Source organism: Lichenostomus cassidix, chromosome Z (assembly GCF_008360975.1).
Source record: "Lichenostomus cassidix isolate B80296 chromosome Z, HeHo_3.0, whole genome shotgun sequence".
Taxonomy (NCBI): Eukaryota; Metazoa; Chordata; class Aves; order Passeriformes; family Meliphagidae; genus Lichenostomus; species Lichenostomus cassidix.
This window is the reverse complement of record NC_139511.1, coordinates 57,641,449-57,662,212: the sequence shown is the minus strand read 5'-3', so window position 1 is coordinate 57,662,212 and position 20,764 is coordinate 57,641,449. Positions and strand designations below refer to the sequence as shown.

Below are 20,764 nucleotides of genomic sequence, written 5' to 3'. Positions count from 1 at the left end.
ACAGCAGTCTAGTTAAATTTCCTTCAGTTCAGTGATCAAAGTGAAATAACTCAGGACAGTTCAATCCTTGTTTTATGAAGATAACAATACACAGTTGCACTTTTGTCACTGAGGAGTATGAAGAATTAAATAAGACATAAATCTGTCAGTGAAATAAAGAGTCTTGAACAGTGCATGCTAAAGCCCAGTCTGTCCCACAGGTATTACTATTTCATTGTACTTTTTTAGCTTGTTGAATACAGAAAACCCACAAACCTACAATTTAGAAAATATGTGAAAAACAAAGAGACAAAAGACCTCAATTGCTAAAACTGTCTTTTATTCTGAGTTTATTTTCTTAGTCTTAGAAATATTTTTTGATGGCACACAGCTTCAGGATCAGCACCTTTGCATTGACAAATTACAAAGAAATCCTGTCAATTCATGTTTCCCTAGTTTCACCTTTTAAATCTCTCAGGAAAGCTTGCTCTTTGTTCCTTCTTTCTTTGAAAGGCTTAACAGCATGTTGCTGCAACAAAATCATGTGTTATGAGGGCTACATTCATCAAATATATTTACAGAAAATTACATATTGATTTAGTAATTTCATTGTAAATGAAAACTATAATGAAAATGCATATATATGTATATATATATACACACACAGAGACACAGAATGCAGCTTTTGTGATGTGCTATGTTTTCTTGGGTTTTGTTACACTCCAGTTCACAAGAGTATCACTAGTGCAAATTAATGAGATTTAACCATACAATTTTCTTTTAATCACTTAGACATATTTCAACTAATTTAGGTCAGTGTAATGAGCTAATTTGCAGCATGTGATTTGGTGAGTGATTTCTCAAGCTCTTCTGCAGGATTAGATTTCTTCTGGTTTGGGATAGCAGGTAGGACACAGCTTGTTTTCAGAGGGTCTCCTGATAGACCAGGCAAGAGGGAACAGAGGATATGACTCTGAGAATGTCCTGTTCTCTGAGATCTGGAGATTGGAGCTGGTGGGAGAATAACTGCACCAGTCCGTAGGGACTTAAACTTCTTAGCACCCTGAGATGGTAGCTGAACTAGAGGAAAAAGGAAAAAAGAGAAAAAGTGCGCAGGAAGTGAAAATCATCGCATTTTTACAAATGATTTTGCTACTTTCTTTGAACTGTTGCCTCTTATTGTGTGTACTCAAGCCTGTATTTGAGATATGTGATCAAAATATTAAGAAAAAACCACATAACCCTGGCAAGGCTAACCTTCATCAGAGGAAAACAACTCCAGTGTTAAGTGATTTACTGTGTGTTTTGTGATTGGTAAGTCTTGAAAAGCTCAAAGAGTTACTTTTGATAAGCAGAGAATCTATAGTTTGTCTGCAGAGATTTTCAAAATATATTTTTTCAGCAGAAACCACAGGCTGACTGTAACAGAAGTGTTCCATGGGAATATATTATTTTTAACAAAAATGCTATGTTACTGAAGATAAAGGCTGATAAAAATCTAAGGAAGATGAAATGGAAGAATGTGGGACACTGTGTCTGGGTTGCTCTAGGCACAGTCAGTTGTAAGGATAGGTCCACACATGCTCTACTGCTCACAGGCCACAAACATAGCTTATTACCATGTAGCACACCAAGACACACACCAAAACACCTGAGGCATACCCATTGTATTTCTCTGTTGTTGTCTTGTAAGAAAATGTGGATTTTGATCCTCTTTAATTTCCACCTCACGCTCATCAGTGTAACATCGTTTGTGCTTTAAAGCTAATATAGTTCTGTATTTCCTCTAACTTGAAATACTCAGGCTTGTTCATTCAGACAGCTCACTAATTTCCTGATTTTCTAAAGGCAGAATTCAAAGCCTTAATTGTAGACCTACTTTTCTGTGCCTGTGAATTTATTGTGAATCTCATTAGCTTCTTTTCATTTTATCTCCATTTTATTCACAAGCTCTTTGTATACAGTTTGGTTTTTTCCAGTTTGAGCATATGAAGAACTCCTTCTGGAGTTACACCATCTCTCTTTTGGCTTTAGAATGTTCCTTACAATTTATTACACTTGTTTTTTTCTTGATTGCATTCTCGTAGCATTTGTGATTTCCTTCCATGTGCATATTTGTGATGAATTATCTGAGAGGCTATTGATATTTGCTTCTCAGGTGTTCTAGCTGGAAATTTTGTGTTTTACCTAATTTGCCCATTTGAAAACAAATGTTACCTCTCTGATCTCTGCAGTGGGCCCTGACTGCATATCTATCATCTATCTATATCTATATCTATATATCTATATCTATCTATCTATCTATGATCTATCTATCTATATCTATCATCTATCTATCTATGATCTATCTATCTATCTATCTATCTATCTATCTATCATCTATCTATCTATCTATCTATCTATCTATCTAATCTATCTATCTATCTATCATCTATCTATCTATCTATCTATCTATCATCTATCTATCTATCTATCTATCTATCATCTATCTATCTATCTATCTATCTATCTATCTATCATCTATCATCTATCTATCTATCTATCTATCTATCATCTATCTATCTATCATCTATCTATCTATCTATCTATCTATCATCTATCTATCTATCTATCTATCTATCTATCATCTATCTATCTATCTATCTATCTATCTATCTATCATCTATCTATCTATCTATCTATCATCTATCTATCATCTATCTATCTATCTATCTATCATCTATCTATCTATCTATCTATCTATCTATCTATCTATCATCTATCATCATCTATCTATCTAATCTATCCATCTCTCTCTCTCTCTCTCTATCTCTATCATCTCTCTAATGTCTATATCTACTAATATCTATATCTACCTATATCTATATAATCTATCTATCTATCTATAGATATCCTATATACCTATACCTATATCTATGCCTATATCTGTATCTATCTATTTTAACTATCCACATTAGGTGAAAGTTCTTGTCATAATCTCCTGTACCATACATTTTATATTAATTTCATAATTGATTATCAATTTATCAGCAGCAGTACTTTTCTAAAGCTTGCAAGGTATAGATTTAGGGCAAAGCAGGGTCTTTATATAAAGGATTTAGCTACTTAGTAGACTTTTTTCTTTTTAAGCTAATTTCAATTACTATTCGAGTTGTGATTACCTGAGCAGACAGAGTTTATTAGAGCTGCCTGGCCTCTGGCAGTGTACAGTAATTCATGGCTCATATTTAAGATTCATTCATGTTCAGAAATTCAGGAAATCACTTCTCTTTTCCACTAAAAAACCTGAAACCATTAATACTTTGCTTTAGTTGGTGTTGAATTTGTGTGAATCTGGGTGGGCTAAATACAGTAAAGGAGCTCATTTGTTTTCTGGGATATGGTAGAATGTTTTGAGTTCACTGAGATTTTGGTGTGCAAGCCAAGTGCATGTTGAGAGGCTCATTTGTTTCCCTCTTTGGAACACAGCCACATGTTAATGTTAATACATTCAAAGTTCACACCTGTGTGAAAAATATCCGTAAACCTTCATGTGCTAGCTAAGCCTTTAATGATGCATATAAGCAGGGCAAAAGCACTGTAGCCTAACTTCACCTGCCTGACAGGTAGCCATCACAAAACCACATTAATTCAAAGAATCCAAACATCAGTGCTTGTCACCTAGTCCCACATGCTGTGCTCAGTTTAGGATATTTGATTTAGAATTTCAGGACTGGTACATGAGTGGCTCTGAAACAATGCATATAAAGACTAGTATTAGTACATGTTTTGAAACACATGGACCTGGACCCAGAGCCAGGATCTGTGGGAGGCAGAGCCTTAAGGCCCCAGGAGCTACATACAGCAAAAGCACCAGTAATGATTCACATGCAGAGGGCAGAGTTGGCCACTGAAGCCTAAGTGGCACAATAGGAGCTACTGGTTCAGGGAGCCTTTTCCACTCAGTAGAGACTCTTGAGTGGCTGCTATTATAAACTGCAGAGGCAAAAATAAAGCTGTTAGAAAGGCATTATCCAAGGAGCATGTAGTCTAGCTGAAGTATGGCTCTTAGACTCCCTTCCTGTGCAAGAAGTGGATCACAGTGACCTGCAGAGATGTGGGTGCTTTGTGGAATGCTTTGCTGTTAACTTGGGAAAAAAGAAACTTCAAATCCTGATGAGTAACGGCAAAAACAACCACAGATCTCCAAAAAATATTGTTAAATAACCTGTAGAAACAGATTTTGAATTTTTAAAAAAAGTTTATTGCTGCTGTTGTTATTATGTTTTTCTTACAGTGAGTAATAAGGTCAATTTTTGTTCATCACACATGTCTCCTCTGACATCTCCAGAAATGTCAGGCCTTCTAAGCTACATGAAGAAGTGAGAGCAGCAGAGAGTTCTGTAGAAGTCCCATATTTGTTTGGAAAATTATTCAGGCATTTTGTGAGGAGTGTGTGACAGACTGTTTTCCAGGGGTTTTTGGAAATGTTGTATGATGAGATAGACTGTGCTGGGAATGAAGCAGCAGCATGCAGAATAGGAGATGCAGTCTGTGCTGAGGCTACTTAAGAAGCCATGTGAGGGACCTCTGGCCCTGGGAATATCTGAAGGGTGAGAATTTATAAACTATGGTTTAAAGTCACTCAAGTACTCTTCCAGGCTACTGTTTTATTCCTATTTTCCTCTTTCTAATGTGTATTTTTATACCTTTTTACTTAAAGATTTAATCATGTCTTCCTTTTTTTCATTGTCCTTCCTTTTTTGTGGGAGATATTTCTTCTTTCCGTTAATCTCTGAATAGTTTCAGTTCTCTGTCTAGCTTGTGCTTATTTTATTGTTCCAGCTTCTTGGTTGCCTTTTTTTCCCCCTTAGTGTATTTTTTACACACGTGCTGTGTATTAAAAATACTAACGAAACACAAATATTTATATTCTGTCTTTTTTGCCGGAGCTTTTTGCCTGGATAAAGCCTAAGTCCAAAAGGGTAATACTTTTAAGGCTGGATGGAGGATGAATGAAATCTTGCCTCTGAATCAGTTTCGGGGGCAAATATGTCATTTGTGTTAACAAAGAATTAGCACAATCTATTTTGCAAATAATTTTGCTTTTCTGTTACTGGCTTGAACGAATCTTCAAGCAGTAATGGCACCTGGATAAATGTGCTGTGTTAGTTAATTAAACCATGATTCTTAATTGTGATAATTGTATCTTATTTGTAAAACAGTTTTAGCATGAGACTAGAACTAAATTCTTGACCATTTCTATGAATTACTGCAAGAACACCAATGGTTATGAAATCATTTTTAAAGGACTTTTCTTACAACTATGTTTTAACTAGGAGACACAGAGAACATCAGTAGATTAAAAAATAGAATACCTGGAACTGGGGTTTTAAAAGTAATCAAATTATTCTCTTCCCTCTGAGCAGACAGAGAATACCACCTCAGTAATTCACACATCTCTTCTTCTTCTTGTCTGATGTACAGAACAGCAGCCATGCAGGATTCTGTATATCCCCACCCAGTCTGGTGGTTCCTGTAATGCTACCTCTGCTGTTTCATTTCTAGTAATGTCTTAACTGCAGAATTGCTTCTGAAACTCAGATTATAACAGGCAGTGAATCTTAAATTTAGGTCTGAAATGTGAATGCTTTAGGACCTGGCTGATCTGCAGGATGATAATTAGTAAACTGTAAATCCTCATTCACTATGCGGTGGAGATTTGTGCTTTGTGGAGGCCAAGAATGGGAGGGTAGGACACTGCTGGGAGTAGGGCTGGTATTTATGTGTGAAGAACACCCCAGTTGCTGGCTTGATCCAGCCTGGAACAATCACCAAATCTTGACGCTCTGCTGGGGCTCTGGGAATGGGGTGAAGCTCTACTGCTCTTTGGGACCCCTGCTTCAGCAAGCTGTACAGGATCCAACAATGTGCCCATGTGGAAACACTCCCAATAGCATCCAGAGCTGCATCAGGAAAAGGCTTGCCAGCAGATTGTGTCAGGTGAATTTTCCCCTGTACTCAGCTCAGGTGAAACACATCTGGAGTTCTGAGTCCAGTTCTAAGGCTCCCACTACAAGAGACATGTAGACATGCTGAAGCAAGTCCAGCGGAAGACAATGGAGATGACTAAAGGATTGGAGTCACAGTCTTAAAGGTGAGGCTGAAAGAGTTGGGACTGTTCAGCCTCAAGAAGAGAAGGCAACTCAGGGGATCTTGTCAATATGTATAAATATTTGATTGTGGGGAGTGATGGAGAAGGAGATAGACTCTTCTCGGTGGAGTCCTACAGAGGGAAAAGAATCAATGACCACAAATAAGTAAGAGGAAACCTCTTTACTCTGAGGGTGATGGCTCTGGAAGAGTGATGGCCCAGAGAAATTGTGTAGTCTCAATCTCCGTTCATAGAGATATTTAAAACATAACCGGGTGTGATACTAGGCAGCATGCTACAGGTGACCTCTCTGTAGACAGCCAGTCTCCAAAGGTGTCTTCCAACCTCAGCCACTCTATGATACTGTGAAAAACAAACATGAAACCTCTCTCAAGCCCTCTAACACCAGTGATGAAGGCATGTAGTGTAATACTGTAACTGACACTTGTCTGTACTTACTTTGGTGAGCACTGCGGTTGGGTATGGGAGCTAGGCTGTTCCTTACAGGAATAACATTTTTTATTTTATGTTGGTCTATGGACATCTGTTGAAAACTTTTACCTGTGAAAGAAAAAGATAATCTGTTACCATATGGAAATAATTGTAACTAGTGTGGTATACTGTGCGTTTCTGGCTTCTAGAATAGAAAACTTAGTATTTCTGAGAAATACGTAATAAAAAGAATCCTCTGACTGAAAAAAGACAAGCTGTTGCTTAGTTCACTTTACATTAATAAAAAAGACTGATTGGTTTAGTATAACCTTCACATATACCCTTATCACTTCCTCATGGATAATATAGCAATTATATTTTGAAATGGGCAGTTTATTAGGTAGGTCTGGTTAAGAATATTTGGACTTAAAATCTGTAAAATTATTCAGCTAGATGATTTGATTTCAGAATTGAAGCTTTAGTTTGCAAAATACCCTGGTAAGGTCTCAGTCTCTGTAAGTGGTAGAACATAAACAGAGTTCAACTGCTGGTTGGAAGGGGAGATTGAAGTCTATTATCAGAACCGATATAAGGTTATACTGATCCTTTTTAAATAATGTTTGTGGCAGTTTCATTTTTACCAAGAAGAATAGATACTGGAAAAGGAAAGGTTAATTGGCTAATTGTGGCATGTTGCTGTTCAAGATTAAAGTTACCTTTGGTCTAATAGTATTAAAAAAGACAATATGTTATATGATGTAATGCAGCTAATCACATAAAGGACATGTCTAATATGGAAAAAAGTAGAAAGTCAAGCACCAAGTTAACATTTTCTCCAGATCTTTTTTCCTGAGCTGGTATTATTCTGTGATGCCTGAGTCCCTCAAATTATTTTTCTCATTATCACCAAATCTGTGATAAGCCAAGTAATGTGCTGTATTGCCAAGCAGATGCTCATCCAGCATGGCTTTGCAAAATGGTTCATTGAAGAGCAGGCATATGTTCTGTTGGCACACAGAGACAAGGGGAGATACAGGGTGGATGTAGCAGAACATCCTAAGCAATGAGAAGAAATGTAATGATATTAATCACCTTTGTGGCTTTGCAGTTGGTACTTGAAAATACCAACATGTATTGTTGGGCTGTGCAAGATAAAGCTATAGAAAAATAGTTGTAGAGCAATTTTCTAAAGGTGAACTGAAGTAGCTGTCAAGACTGCCGTTAACTATGTTGCTGACTAAACAGATTCTCTGTGAAAGGAATTACAGTGGTGTTTATCAGGGAAACCACCATTTACAGTGCAGCCTTCAGCTCAGCATGGAGCAAGGTTGTGGTCCAAAAACCACAGCAGCTGATAGACATTGGGTCAGTCTGCTGGATCATGTGGTTAAGCTGATGTGCATTGAGCTAAAGCATGAAGAATCTTGTATGGGTGAGCTGTGCAACCAAAACAGACTTTGGTTTACTTTTCCTGTGTTTTACGCTTTAGCATTTCTCATGTCTAGCTGGTAAATTTCTTCTATAGACAGTGCATCCACTTTGCACAAAGAACTAAATTTATCAATTCCAATATTGCAGAGAATCGTTTGTTGTTCTCATTAGTGCAATTCGAGTTATATTGGTTTCTGTGATGCTTATGCTGAGAACTAATGGCTTATTATATATGTACCATTATAGCTTTGATGATGGGAGGCTGTTGTTGCTATCAAGAGATACGTTCATTTTATAAATGGGGCTATGTGTCAGCAAAACAACGGTACAAAGCATAATCATAGTTGCAAGAATGATATGAATGCTTGGAAAAGAATCCTTGTTGTTAAAAGTTTTGGCATCAAGTGGAAATATTCTTCTATTCTTCCTTTCTATCTGTTTCATAGAACATCTGAAAAAATAGTTTTTTCTCTCTTTGAGACATCATCTTTGCTGTTCCCAAGAGCACATTTATGATTACAGTTATTTTTGAATGAAATGGAAAGGAAGCAATTTCATTCTCATAAAATGCAAGACTGCATTTGGGATTCTTTACAGGTTGTTCTTTTTGATTTTTCTTTCCACTTAGGAAGGTGAACCACATAGTGGTATGTTTTGTGCAAAAGTTGTTAATCTTAGGATGAAATGTCTCACTGTAAATTGGTTCTTCAATTTGAGAAAGTGACAGCCACACTGATCAGCTTTGTTCTGCTTTCCTAGCCAAGGAATGCTTCCTGTTGAACTACACCTACTGTTTATATCACTTTAAACTTAATAATAGCCCATTTTTCACATTACCTTTTCAAGCCAATAGAAGGTACTGGGCTGCTGTAATAAAATCTGTAATAAAGTATCATCTTAGATCTGGAAGTTTTGTAATCTAAAAGATGAGTGTGTGATAGCCATCACAGAGCTGCTTTATAATTGTGACACGCTTCCTGTTACCCAAATCACTTGGAATTTCTCTGCTTATACTGTTTTTCCCTGTGGAATGTGGATGGCAGTAAATTTTACAAAAAGAGATGATTGCAAAGCTTATAAGTACAAAATGCTTCAGATTGTTAAGGACAGCTCAGTACTGTGGCTGGAAAATTCTCTTGCAATATTGACAGGTTTTAGTATAGACTATCTTTGCTCTTCTCAGTGGAGGGCTGTAATTCTGAGAGAAACCAATGATATAATTGTAAGGTAATTCTCATTGCTACACACAGCAACCTCTCCCCTTTGTGTAAGTGCTAATGCTTGGCTAGTAAATTGACTCATCTTTCATTCCCAGGAGCATAGAAAACAGAACACAAAACCTCCAAAAGCTTTGGCACATATATGTGCAGCTGCCTTTGTAACAAATGAGCACAGAAATTAGCTTTGACTTTAACAATAGACATCAGCAAGACAATCAACACTGTGTATCAACAGAGAAAATAATTTTCAAATTGAATTCCCTTAGATTATTGATACCCATAATTCTGGCCTAGGTATTCAGTGACTAGGAAATTATATGTAGCCACCCCCACCCCGTCATGAACTGAGAAATGAAGTATTAAAACTTCAATGCATTCAAAAAACAGATGTTTCTTCCCCTCAGCTAAATCTCCTTCAGAAAGACAGAAAAATCAATTAAAAAAAACCGCCAAAACCAAACCAAAAAACCCAACAAAACTCAACAAAATATATTTTTCCTCAGCGGGAGAACTGCCTGCACAGCATCACTGGCTGTGCTGGAACCAGGCTTACTTGTCTTCTGATCCCTGTGAGTCCTGCCGTGCACTGGAGACCTGGAAGCCTTGGAGCTCATACAGTAAATGCTGTTACAGTTCACAGAAAGTCAGGTGGCTTTAATTACAGGGGCAGACAAATTTTAACCACACACATAGGCATAAAGAGGGATAAGCAGATCTTTTTATCATGAAGAAATGTGAGGTGATATCTGTGTTGTGCAACGATTCCTGACACACACTCTCTTCCTCTTTATAGGATTTTAATTCCAAAGTTTTAGAGAAAGGTTCTTTTTGCCAGCTACAGGAATCATTTTATTGTTGGAAAATTTTGTTAAAGGGAGCTGCTACAAAGAGAACTGGGCTTAAAGAAGACTCAGGCTTTTTACTCTCGGAGGGAGATAATAAACTGTCAGAGCTAAGGTTACTTACTTTTCCTTTGAGCATGCAAAATGGCTCCCATTGTAACAACTAGATTTTTGTTATAGGATGTTCACAGAAATATTTTTCCTAGGAAAACTACCTATCCTTCTGTCCAGAGCAAACAAGGATTTAACCATTTTCTTAAGTCTGTAGTATATTAGAATATTAAAAAAAATCTATAATCATGTTTTAAGTAACATGGTAGTTACTTCCACATCAAATGTCTTAATAGTTTAACAAATTCCAACAAGAAATATTTCCCAGAAATAGTTGTTCTCCAGTTTGGTTTATCCAGTTTGAGTTCATTCCTGCTACTGCTGTCAAGTTCAATAATCTCAAATATCTTAACATCACTGTACCCTATTTTGCTGAGGTTGTAAAGTAGCCCTGCAGGTATTTTTGTGTTCCACATGTGAGCTGAACCTTTCAGAATTCAGTGTAGAAGGAGTCGTGCAGAAGCAATCATTGCTGGGCATGTGGAGTCTGGAGCTCATATGGTTGAGTGGATAGCTGAAGAGTGCAGTGTAAAAAGGTGGTGACAACTATGGAGCAGTTCTATTAAGCTTTCAGGAATGTGGCTTGATGTTCAGGAAGTGGAACTTTTAAAATAGTTCCTTTTTACACTGAAAAGCTATTTCCAGCCTTTATTTGCACAATGTATGTAGAATGGCCTGTCATTCTGAAATTGCTGTCTCTGCTCTCTGTGTCAGACGTGCGTGCAAAGATTTGCTTTTTTATAGTTCACTTCACTTAAATGTCAGCATAGTTTGCACAGTCGTGCAGCTAACTGGAGGCTCTTCTCAGGCTTTCTGGTCACTCCTCTTTCTGCTGAAGGGTAATGACTCATGTGGTAAGTGTAGATTAACTTGTATAATTTTTAGTGGTGTACTGGTAAGTTTGGGGATTGCTTTTGCTCGCTTCATTTTCAGTTAGATATTGCTGTGGTTGGAAGGCATGCTAGATGTGTTTAATTTTGGCATGAGACTAATCCCAAAGGAGATGAATTTGGAGACATTGAGATGTCAAAGTAAACTCCAATATGCAGGCCAGCCAGCCAGATTCATTTTAAACATGGATGTGAGTCAAACAAAATACTAGATCCCAAATCCAGCCAAACCCTGGTATCAAGTTCACCTTACAATTCTAATGCTCTGCTTCATTACTGTTGCATTACAGTTTCCAGACCACAGCAGAAAAGCATTTGCCCCATCACTGTAAATATAGCAACCTGAATTCAGCTTTAGAGAAACCATAAGAACAGTACATCAGACCAAAGAGCTGGCACTCAGGGTGGCATTCAGGGTAGGAAGGGGTGCCACTGCAGCCTAGAGTCAGAATATACATAAAAGGGTAAAGTGGCATGGCATAAAGCTGTCCACAATGGCACTGGACTGGTTGGATCCAGAAGCAGCTCTCAACACAGTTACAGATTTGAGGGCAAGACTGTTCCCTTGCACATCTGCTTCCAGGACTAGATGCAGACACAAGGCAGCAGGTGTGGTAGTGGGTGTTAATGTGCAACTCACAAAGCTTGTATATGACCTGGAGGCACTTATTGCTCAGGGATCTTATGTGTTTCCTGGATACCTGCATTTTTGCTTGCTCATCAGACCTACGTAAGTCTCTTATTTATTTCCCACACTTAAGCACCTTGTTCAGCTTTCAACTGATGTCCCACACACATGCTATCTGTGATGACTACATACAGGAGGAGCTAGGAAAAAAAAGATTAAAAAAATAGAAAAGTTTCAGGTCCCTACTTTTTTCTGACTTGGCTTGTCACAGTAGATATTATAGGATTTAGAATATAGAGAAAGAAAAATTACCTGGTGGTGAACTGGGAAGTGAGGGAAGGCAGGGAGGGCACAAAAGCACATGGTGAGATCTATCAGAGTTTAAGCCATTCATCAGTTTGTCTGAAGAAGTCCTAGTACAGACTTTGTAAGAGAGTCTTTGGTTAGAGTCTGAATTCCACGGATCATCCAGCACAGCCTGGCAGCTGCTTGTGTGGTCCTGCAAGTTGTGCTCACTCCTACTCTTTTGAGACTTGTGTGGAAAATGTTGGGTACTGGAGCTGGAGGAGAAGCTTGACTTTGTGCTCTGGGAAGCAGTTAGGAAGGAATTGCCTGCAGTGATTGGGGGGAGGCTCAGGGTGCTGACAGGTGGGAGTCCCTGACATGCTGGCTGCTTCTTTTCTGCTATTAGGTGCTTACTGTCTGTGCTCTTTCTTTTAAAGTCAGAGGTGGTCTTGCACTCATCTGGAATGTCTTTGCAATTTTTGTTCATAATGCAATCAAAACGTGTGATGATATCATCCACTTCTGAGGTCTCTTCTCCAGTATACTGATCTCTGCTTCTCTCCTTCTGACTGGTTTTCTGATCATCCTTCTTCTTTTTGCATGAGAAGATCTCGTTCAGCATACTGAATCGTCCTTCTTTCTTTGTAAGTCTGTTGTTCTGGGAGGGAAACTGATGAACTGACTCAGAGCTACTGGAAATACAAATCAAAATGTGATGCCAATATGACCAAAAAATGAAAAAATACCAACTGTGTTACTCCACCAAAACAGCAATATTCTCTGCAGATACATTTGCAGGGGTGGTTCAAGAAAATTAGGACCCCAAATTTGAATTAACAAAGACTGAAAGTGCTATTGTGTTACTTCACACTTATTGGTGAATTGCCTTACAAACATCTTAACGTAACTTAGTGCAGCTATCTGGGAAAAAACAAGCAAACTTTCTGGCTTCAACATCTACCAGCTATGAAGATCTAATTATGATAAGAAGACCATGCTATGATCTTTTAAATCAAGTGGTCTTTGCATTATGTCATATTTGAAAAATGGTATTTCAAACAGAATAGTCATTGCTAACATTGTGACAAAAGGCACTAGCTCACCATTCCTACGCTCCCTTTCCCCTTTACTTTTTCCTCTTTCCCCTTTGCCCTTTCCCTTTTAGCCTTTTCCTTGCCTTGCTTGTGCTAAAGAGGTGTGGCCCGGTTTCAGATTGGTCAAGGGAATTACCTACACTGGTATTGCTGTAGTGGTTTTGAGATGAAATTTTGGCTAATGTCTGACCTCCTCTAACAGACAGAATACAGGAGAAGGAGGAGAGGCAATATTTAGTACTTTTTAACAGAAAAGAACTCAGAATAGGAAGAGACAATAAAAGTGGAGAACTAAAGAGGGCTAGGATAATACTATGAAACCCTTACCCTGAGGAGGAAAACCTGAGATTTATTTTATTGTCTGTCAAAGCTGCTTTTGTGTTTAGTCTGTCTGTCTGATTACATGACCACACAGACAGTGCACTGAGATTTCAAAGAAGTGGGAAGTACATAAATCTGAGGGCTGAAATTACTCTGTTACACAAATTTCCTGCATGAAGGTGACTGAGCAAGAGCTACACTCACATCTTCAGAACTTCCTGCTGCTTGGAAGACTAGTACTGCAGCCTCAGTGAAGAGTCTTCAGTAGATAACTTATTCTAATGTTGCAGCATCAATGGAAAATGAACTGAATGTTGCATATGAATCCAGGAGACACCACACAGGGCTCAAACCCTTCAGTAGCACTCAAAAAACCAACAAATTTGTATTCTAGTCAGTGGCAACATGTGAGCAAGAGGTGAACGTTCTCTTTACCTGCTCTCCTGGGACAGCAGCTTGATGCATGCTGTGTGCCCACAGTATATTGCATATGTCAGAGGAGTGTTTTCATTGATGTCCCGAGGGCTGCTGTCTATCCCCAGTTCTAGCAGTGTCTGCACACAGTCAGCTTTCCCTGCTGCTGCAGCCCAGTGCAAAGGAGTCCTACAGAAAAGAAGGAGTATCATTAAAATAGATGAATAGATTTACTATCAAAACTGTTAATGACATAGTGAGGTGTTCACAGGATATGCTACTTGTCCAGATTCATAATGCACATTTTGAGAAATTCAACATCAACTTATTCTATATCAGTGTAGCTGCATTTATTTAGCTGCAGATAAAGTAGATTTAGGGCTGCAGAATGCCTGTATGTACTATATAATAGCATCTCTTCCTCTGCTGGAATTATAGAGTGGGAGAAGTGTCAGAAGTTTTCAGAGCAGAATTTGAAAAAAACCTTCATAGTGTCCACTGCATAGGGACAAGCTCTTCTCATCATTACACTAAGCACAGTTAGCAATGGTTGGCACACGGTTCTCCGTGAAGGTAATAAGAGAAACTCCTCTCATATGAATGAGGAGGACTGAACACATCTGCCAGACTGCCACTGCCACTTTGCCAGTTTCTGTGTTCTATGATAGGCACAGACCAGGAAACTTTTAATAGTTTTGAATCTGTGCAGGAGAATCTAACTGATTTTCTTCTTGGCAGAAAATTTGCATCTTGTATTTGGAAATTTTTCTCCAGTTTCCAAATTGTAGTATTTTGCTCTTGTGAAAAAGCTGAGAGCACAGACAACACCACAAGAAAAGTGTTTAGGAACAACAATAACAAAAAATCGACATTTTCTGTCTATTTTTTGCAATCCAAGTAATTTCAGATGGGTGCAGTCAGAAACACAACAGAATGAAAATCTTACATATGTGTTTGTAGTGAACAGCTTATCTTTTCCCTCTCCAAGTAGAACATATTCTGTAGAAATATCTGAACACATGGAATAGGTGGCCATGTCTTAATGCACTTTGAAGTGCAGTTAATCTCTTCCCTTTGTTCTTCTTTCTATAGAAACACAGCCTTCTCAACTACATTTTACTGATGTTTAGAAACTGCTCCAGAACCCTGTTCATTTTATTTCTTTTTTTGTACTTTTCCATGAAGAACGATGCTATTTTAAGTACCTGAAAGCCTAAGCCAAGAAAATCTTGGCTTTTGCTTCACTGGGAGAATAATCTATGTGAACAGCCAGTTGATTCTGTTTGCATTAAATAAATTTATGAGCAAAGTTCCAAGGTATGTAGGTGTAAGGTGAAAAAGGGGAAAGATGACTCTTCTATAATTATGATACAGAGACTTCCTCATGGAAGGAATTAAATGCCTTTTCAGAATGTAAGGTGAAAGTCCTCTGGTCCTATAGGAGTACTGTGTTATCATCTTAAACACAGCAAGAGAATGCTGCCATTTTTTTCCACACAAATAACATCAGGATCCTGGCTTCAAGTTGTAGGATCCTATTCTATTGTTTTGAAAAGAATGTTCACTTTTGATTGAAAGAAGCTAAGGTGAGTGGTGGCAAAGTTCTTTCACAAATAATCTCATATTTTCCTACCACAAACAGAAAGCTTAATATCATTCCTACAAGTCAGGTATTATCCTAGGTATGATACATGTGAGCTGGACTGGTTTGCAGTGTTTCTGAGCAAGCACAGCTCTCTGTGGAGTGCATGGCATTAACTGGGCCATGGCCCCTGAAACAGGAAACGTGGTTATGTAGCAAACGGTGCTGGTCTCAGGTTAATAGAAAGGAAGCAGCAATTTCAGTTTCAGGGTTTCCGTGGTTACCTGTCATCCACATCAAGGGCCTGCAGGTTGCACTTTGGGACTTTAGCCAGCTCACTGATGATATCACTGTAGCCTGCAGCAGCAGCAATGTGCATGCATGTTTTGCCATTCTCATCATCATAGTTGATTATTGATGGCCCCTGCCAGTGGTCCAGAATGATGGAACACAGAATCCTGTTGCCGCTCTGGGAGGAAGTTCAGAGAAGAAAAGCATTCAGAGAAGAAAATGGAGCTTACACTAGGCTGCATTTTCTCTGCTGAGGAATACTAAATACAGTAAAGGTATTTTTCTGTGTGTATACTAGACTCTCCAGGTATGAAAGCCAAAAGCTTCCAATCTCCAGCTGGGAATTGTGCTTACTTTATTGATTTTCTAAAATACTCTGAGCACTGGAAAAATAATAAATAACGAACAACTGCAAATATCTCCAGAAGTTGCAGAGTGTGAATTACTTAATAGAAATTACTTGTGTTTTTTGTTGTTTTGCTAAGCCAGAATACAGAAACACAAGCTTGTATTTTTCCACAGAAATTTAGGGTTGAAAAGAACCTCAGAAAACCAACCTATGTCTGTAAGTCTGTCTCAGTACACCTAGCACACCATGTCAAATATTTGCTCAAATGCTTCTTGAAAACTTTCTTTGCTAGTTTGCTTCAGTGCTCTGGTGTCTTAATAGAAAGTTGACATTGTCCTCTAACCTGCAAATGAAATTGAACATTTTATATCCTAACTTAGGGGAAACAGAGAAAAAGAATTCATGACTGTTTTATAATAACAGAAACGCAGGGTTGAAAAAGTCTTTCTGTATCATCAAATTCAATCTCTGCAATCACTTGCAGCTATGTTACATCATCCATCTCATAAACTCACTTTCTCCATTAAAGACAATTAGGCTCTTTTTGCCACCATTACTCTCAAAGGAACACAGTTCAAGAACTTCTTTGTTTTAATGATTAGTATCTCTAATTTCTATTCATACTCAAGGCTGATTATATTCCTTTGTTTCTGTTCCAGCATTATTATTTAGATTAAATACTTCTTTCCTCTTACTGGTACTTGTTCTTCAGATGTATTTATAGGCAATCATCACATCTCTTCTGAATTGTTCTCTTGCTGCTCTAACCAATCATGGTCTTTTAAGTTTTTGTTGAAAAATATACTTTCTGTTTCTGTCATTAACCTAGTAACCCTTTTCCTTTTGTGTTTTAGTTGTGTTTCCTTGAAGAGGGATGATTAAAATTGTACCTAGTCATACACAGATGTTTTTGCCAGATCTTGTACAGTGACACTGTCTCTTCCTTATTTGTGTTAGAGATATTTGTGTTAGAAATACCTCTTTTGGTATGTCATAGAAAAGCCTTTGCCTCATTCACAGCTCTGTCCCATTTGAAGCTCTTAGTAATTTTGGAATAACCCTTTACACCTCAGTATTTCTCTTCTTTAGTTGTTTCCAAGCATGGAGTTTCTAGTTTTGGGGAGGACCTTCTGTTACTTGCACCCAAGCGCATGACTTAAACATTTTATCCATTCAATAATGTCCCATTTGTATTACCCAAGACTTAAAGGTGATCCAGTTTCCTCTGTATGATAGCCCTAGTCCCTCCTGTTAATATCTTTCAGTTTCATATTATTGGCAGATTTTATCAGAAAACTCCTGTGTTTTGTGCCAAGGTATTATGAAAATATTAAACAGAAATAATTTCAAGTCTTATCCCTGAAAGTAATTTCCTTCCAGCCTCTATTCAACTTTTAATCATACTCTTCTGGATTTTAAGACACAATTTCTTTTGCTTCTCTGTACTTTTGCATCTTATTTTGTAAGATAGCTATTTATACAAAATATATCTTTTAAAGATGGGTAGACATCCATTATCTCAAGCCTCTTCTATACACTTTTCTTTTCTGCTCTTGGGATGCAGCTTCCTGCTATAATTGCACCATTGAGAGTATACATTCCAGTTTCCTGGAACATTCTGATCTCACAGCTACTCAGTCCAGCTGAGAATTCCTTAAATTTATCAAAACATGTCCCCCTGAAATCAGGAATTTTGTTTTGCATGTACTTTGTTTACTCAGATGTTTAATTTAGACTCTAATCTTGATTAGACTGTCATCCAAGCTTATTTTCTATCACCAGGCATTTTGTAACATCGTAATTAACCATGTTCAAATTGTTATTAATTTATAATTGTCTGAATATTTAATGAAGAGTGTTGATCTTCATGTTCATGAATGTATACTGGACAAATACTGAATATATACCTCAAATACTGAGGTCCTGTTGTAAAAAATGTTGTTTTTATTGTCCATTGCCTATGCCAAATACCAATATCCTGCATACTAGTATAATTCCCAGTTACATATTTTCATCATTAGCATCAGTGAAATCTCTAGGCAAATTCAGGGCTAACTAAATTTAGGTATCTATTACATACTTCTAGTACTATCGCAACAAATATTTATCTGTTACCATCCTTCTCTAATACAGTTTTGATACAAAAAATTGTTAACATTAACAGCTTACTATTTCTGTATTCATGCTCTAGTAACTCTATTCCTCCTTGCTAAATCCAAATTTCACATCCTGCACTTACAGTTTCAGTCCCTCAATGTTCTTGCACAGCTCTTAGAATTCACATAAGAAATTTCCCACTGATCTTATTGGCATTTTAAACATTTACAGACTGTTTTGTATCTAACCAATCTTCCATTTTCTAGACTAAACAAACCATTTCAGCCTCCCTAAGCAGGTCAAGTTTTCCAACCCACTTATCATACTTGGTGCGAGCTTTCGGCCTGTTTCCAGATCGTCTACAGTTTTTTTCAACCATGGCACTCCAAACAACATAATTATCCAGCAGAGGCTTCTCTCCTGAAATTGAAAATGACTTCCTGTAGCCCACATGTACCATACTTCTGCTAATATGTCCCAGAATGATGTTTGTTTGATTTATACTAGTCTATTACTCTTAATTTTGCAAAATTACTTTAATTTTTCACCGTTCTGTACACAGTGGTTTTTTATTAATCTCAGTTAATTCCTACAATTTATCAAAATAATTTTGAATTTCATCCTCATGCCTGAAGTACTTAGTGTCACTGGAATTTGGTTCTAGCAGAGGGTTCTAAATGTGTTCTGTATTTCAACACCTCATTATGGAACAAATGAAAACATTCTTATGATATCTCCTTGTTGGACTCTCTATGAGATATTCACCTCCAAAGATTATTTGAACTGTCTTGAATGTGGCTGATAGAGAATATATGATGTGTAATAGAAGTCCCTGATTGATTTTGCTTGTATCACTCCTTTTTCTTCCCATGTGGGACATCTTGGACAGAATTCTGGGTCTATTATAGCAAGTTGTGCTTATAAAAATTGTGCTATTGATGTCATTCAATGTGATTAAACTTCAATGTACTGCTCAAATCAGAAAGGACAAAGAATTAGACTTTTAATGTATTTGCCACATGCTTAGCAAGGCTTCTGTGCCATGTGATGAATTTTATCTTCTTGCCACTTTTCCAGCATTTTTGCGTTTTACAACATGGGATTAAACTGGTTAATTGACATTAAAACATACCATATCTAATAGCTTCTTATCTGTGGAAGCAATAAGTGCTTTGAAGATGGCTATGAAAATTCTGCCTCATTATAAGAATGCAATCAAATTGTTACTTCCATTTTCTAAATAATCAAAGGACATTTCCTAGTATTGAACCTTATGCTGAGCAAGATCTCTGGGCAACTGCTCAGTGGCTTTCCGGTTCTCTCTTAGGAATGCCTTCTTATCTTTAAAATCATCTTGGCTCTTTTAAATTGCACACAAAATTCTCCTAAAATGCTTACAGTGCCTTTATTCCTAGATTGATATCTTTGAGCTGTGGTCACCAAAAATGTAGTGTTCCTGTAGTAAGTTTACCACAGTCCTATTGTTAGACCAAGATTTTCAGTGGTAAATTTACCATAGGAAAATTATGTGTTTTTGTAACCTTACTGTATGCATCACTAAATTTAATCTTCCCTTTTTGTATTCAAATCCTTTTCAGCACAGATAAAAATGTTCTGAGATTGTCAGTCATTTTTGCTATGTGTTTCCAAACAGTTTTCTGCCCCCCCCCAGTTTTTGTTACGTTTTTGTGACTTCTTTTTCCCATCTCACACTTTTATCTCCTTCCACAAATTACTGATTCTCCTCTGTGAAATTTTCTTCCTTAGATCAGTCATCTCAATTTAAATTACTTTATTAAGAAGAAATGTCCTAAAGTCTGGATCCATGAGCCCTTGTAAGAAAATCTCTTTGTGCTTTATGCAAATTTTTGTCTGAGATTTGTGTTAAGTCCAGACGGTGGCAAACAGCCAATTCACTGTATTAGCTCTCACACTTCCTACAACTCTGGTTTCTATAGGTTAGTTAATAAAAAATCAGACTTTTAAATTGACTGTAAACTGACTATAAACAGTCAGCTTCTGAGAGTTGCATCTCTCAGTGCTTTCCAAATAAGAACACAGTTATTTAGGAAGTATTTACCAAATCAAGTACCATCAGGAGAATCCTGAACCTCTGCGAGACTTTTCTGGTTTTGACACACCTTTCAGCTGTGTGTACTTGATTTATCCTCATTGTTGCTACACCCATGGTTCTTCTACTTCAGCACTTTCTACGTCCAGCTGATAAGTAGAACAATAATTTTACTTAGCAAGTTTCTTGTCACTTACATAATATTCTACCATAACATTGCATTTTATTCTGCCAGGTCTTCAGTCATAAACATTGCAACGTTTTATTTTGTTCACTGCACTGTATAGAGAGCTAATTTTTTCCCCTCTTTGGAATACTCTAGTAAATTAGATAATGTGGTGCCAAAGAGGAGTCACAAGAAAGGAGTCTGGTAAGCCTGCTGCCGGTAATGGAGAGGTGGGAGGGGGAGAGGGACGAGCTATGGACCACTTAACTGTTCTCAGGAAACCTGGACAAAATATTTTTCTTCCAAGTAAATGCCTCTGGAGATTATGTGGTTAGATTGTATTAGTTCTCCTACGTTTCCTGTCTGTTTGTGTTAGCATGGTTTAAAGCCTTCCTATATCTATAGCCAGCTTTGCTGGATGGAAATTC

The 20,764-nt window shown here is 37.5% G+C and overlaps 1 protein-coding gene across 2 annotated transcripts in view; it reads right to left on the bottom strand.

The window, feature by feature from the left end:
* Positions 1-259: 259 nt before the first annotated feature.
* The window catches only part of ANKRD55 (ankyrin repeat domain 55), a 46,705-nt gene continuing 26,200 nt past the window's right edge, over positions 260-20,764 (bottom strand). Inside the window, exons 7-11 of one of the 2 annotated variants that reach the window (XM_085042313.1) lie at positions 15,647-15,831; positions 13,802-13,969; positions 11,979-12,643; positions 6,572-6,673; positions 260-1,059 (exon numbers count right to left, since the gene is read on the bottom strand). In XM_085042313.1, the coding sequence (XP_084898439.1) occupies positions 806-1,059; positions 6,572-6,673; positions 11,979-12,643; positions 13,802-13,969; positions 15,647-15,831 (1,374 nt within the window). In that variant the 3' untranslated portion in view covers positions 260-805. Of the gene's footprint in view, positions 1,060-6,279; positions 6,476-6,571; positions 6,674-11,978; positions 12,644-13,801; positions 13,970-15,646; positions 15,832-20,764 lie in introns of those variants that run through there. The other variant, XM_085042314.1, reaches the window with a different exon arrangement.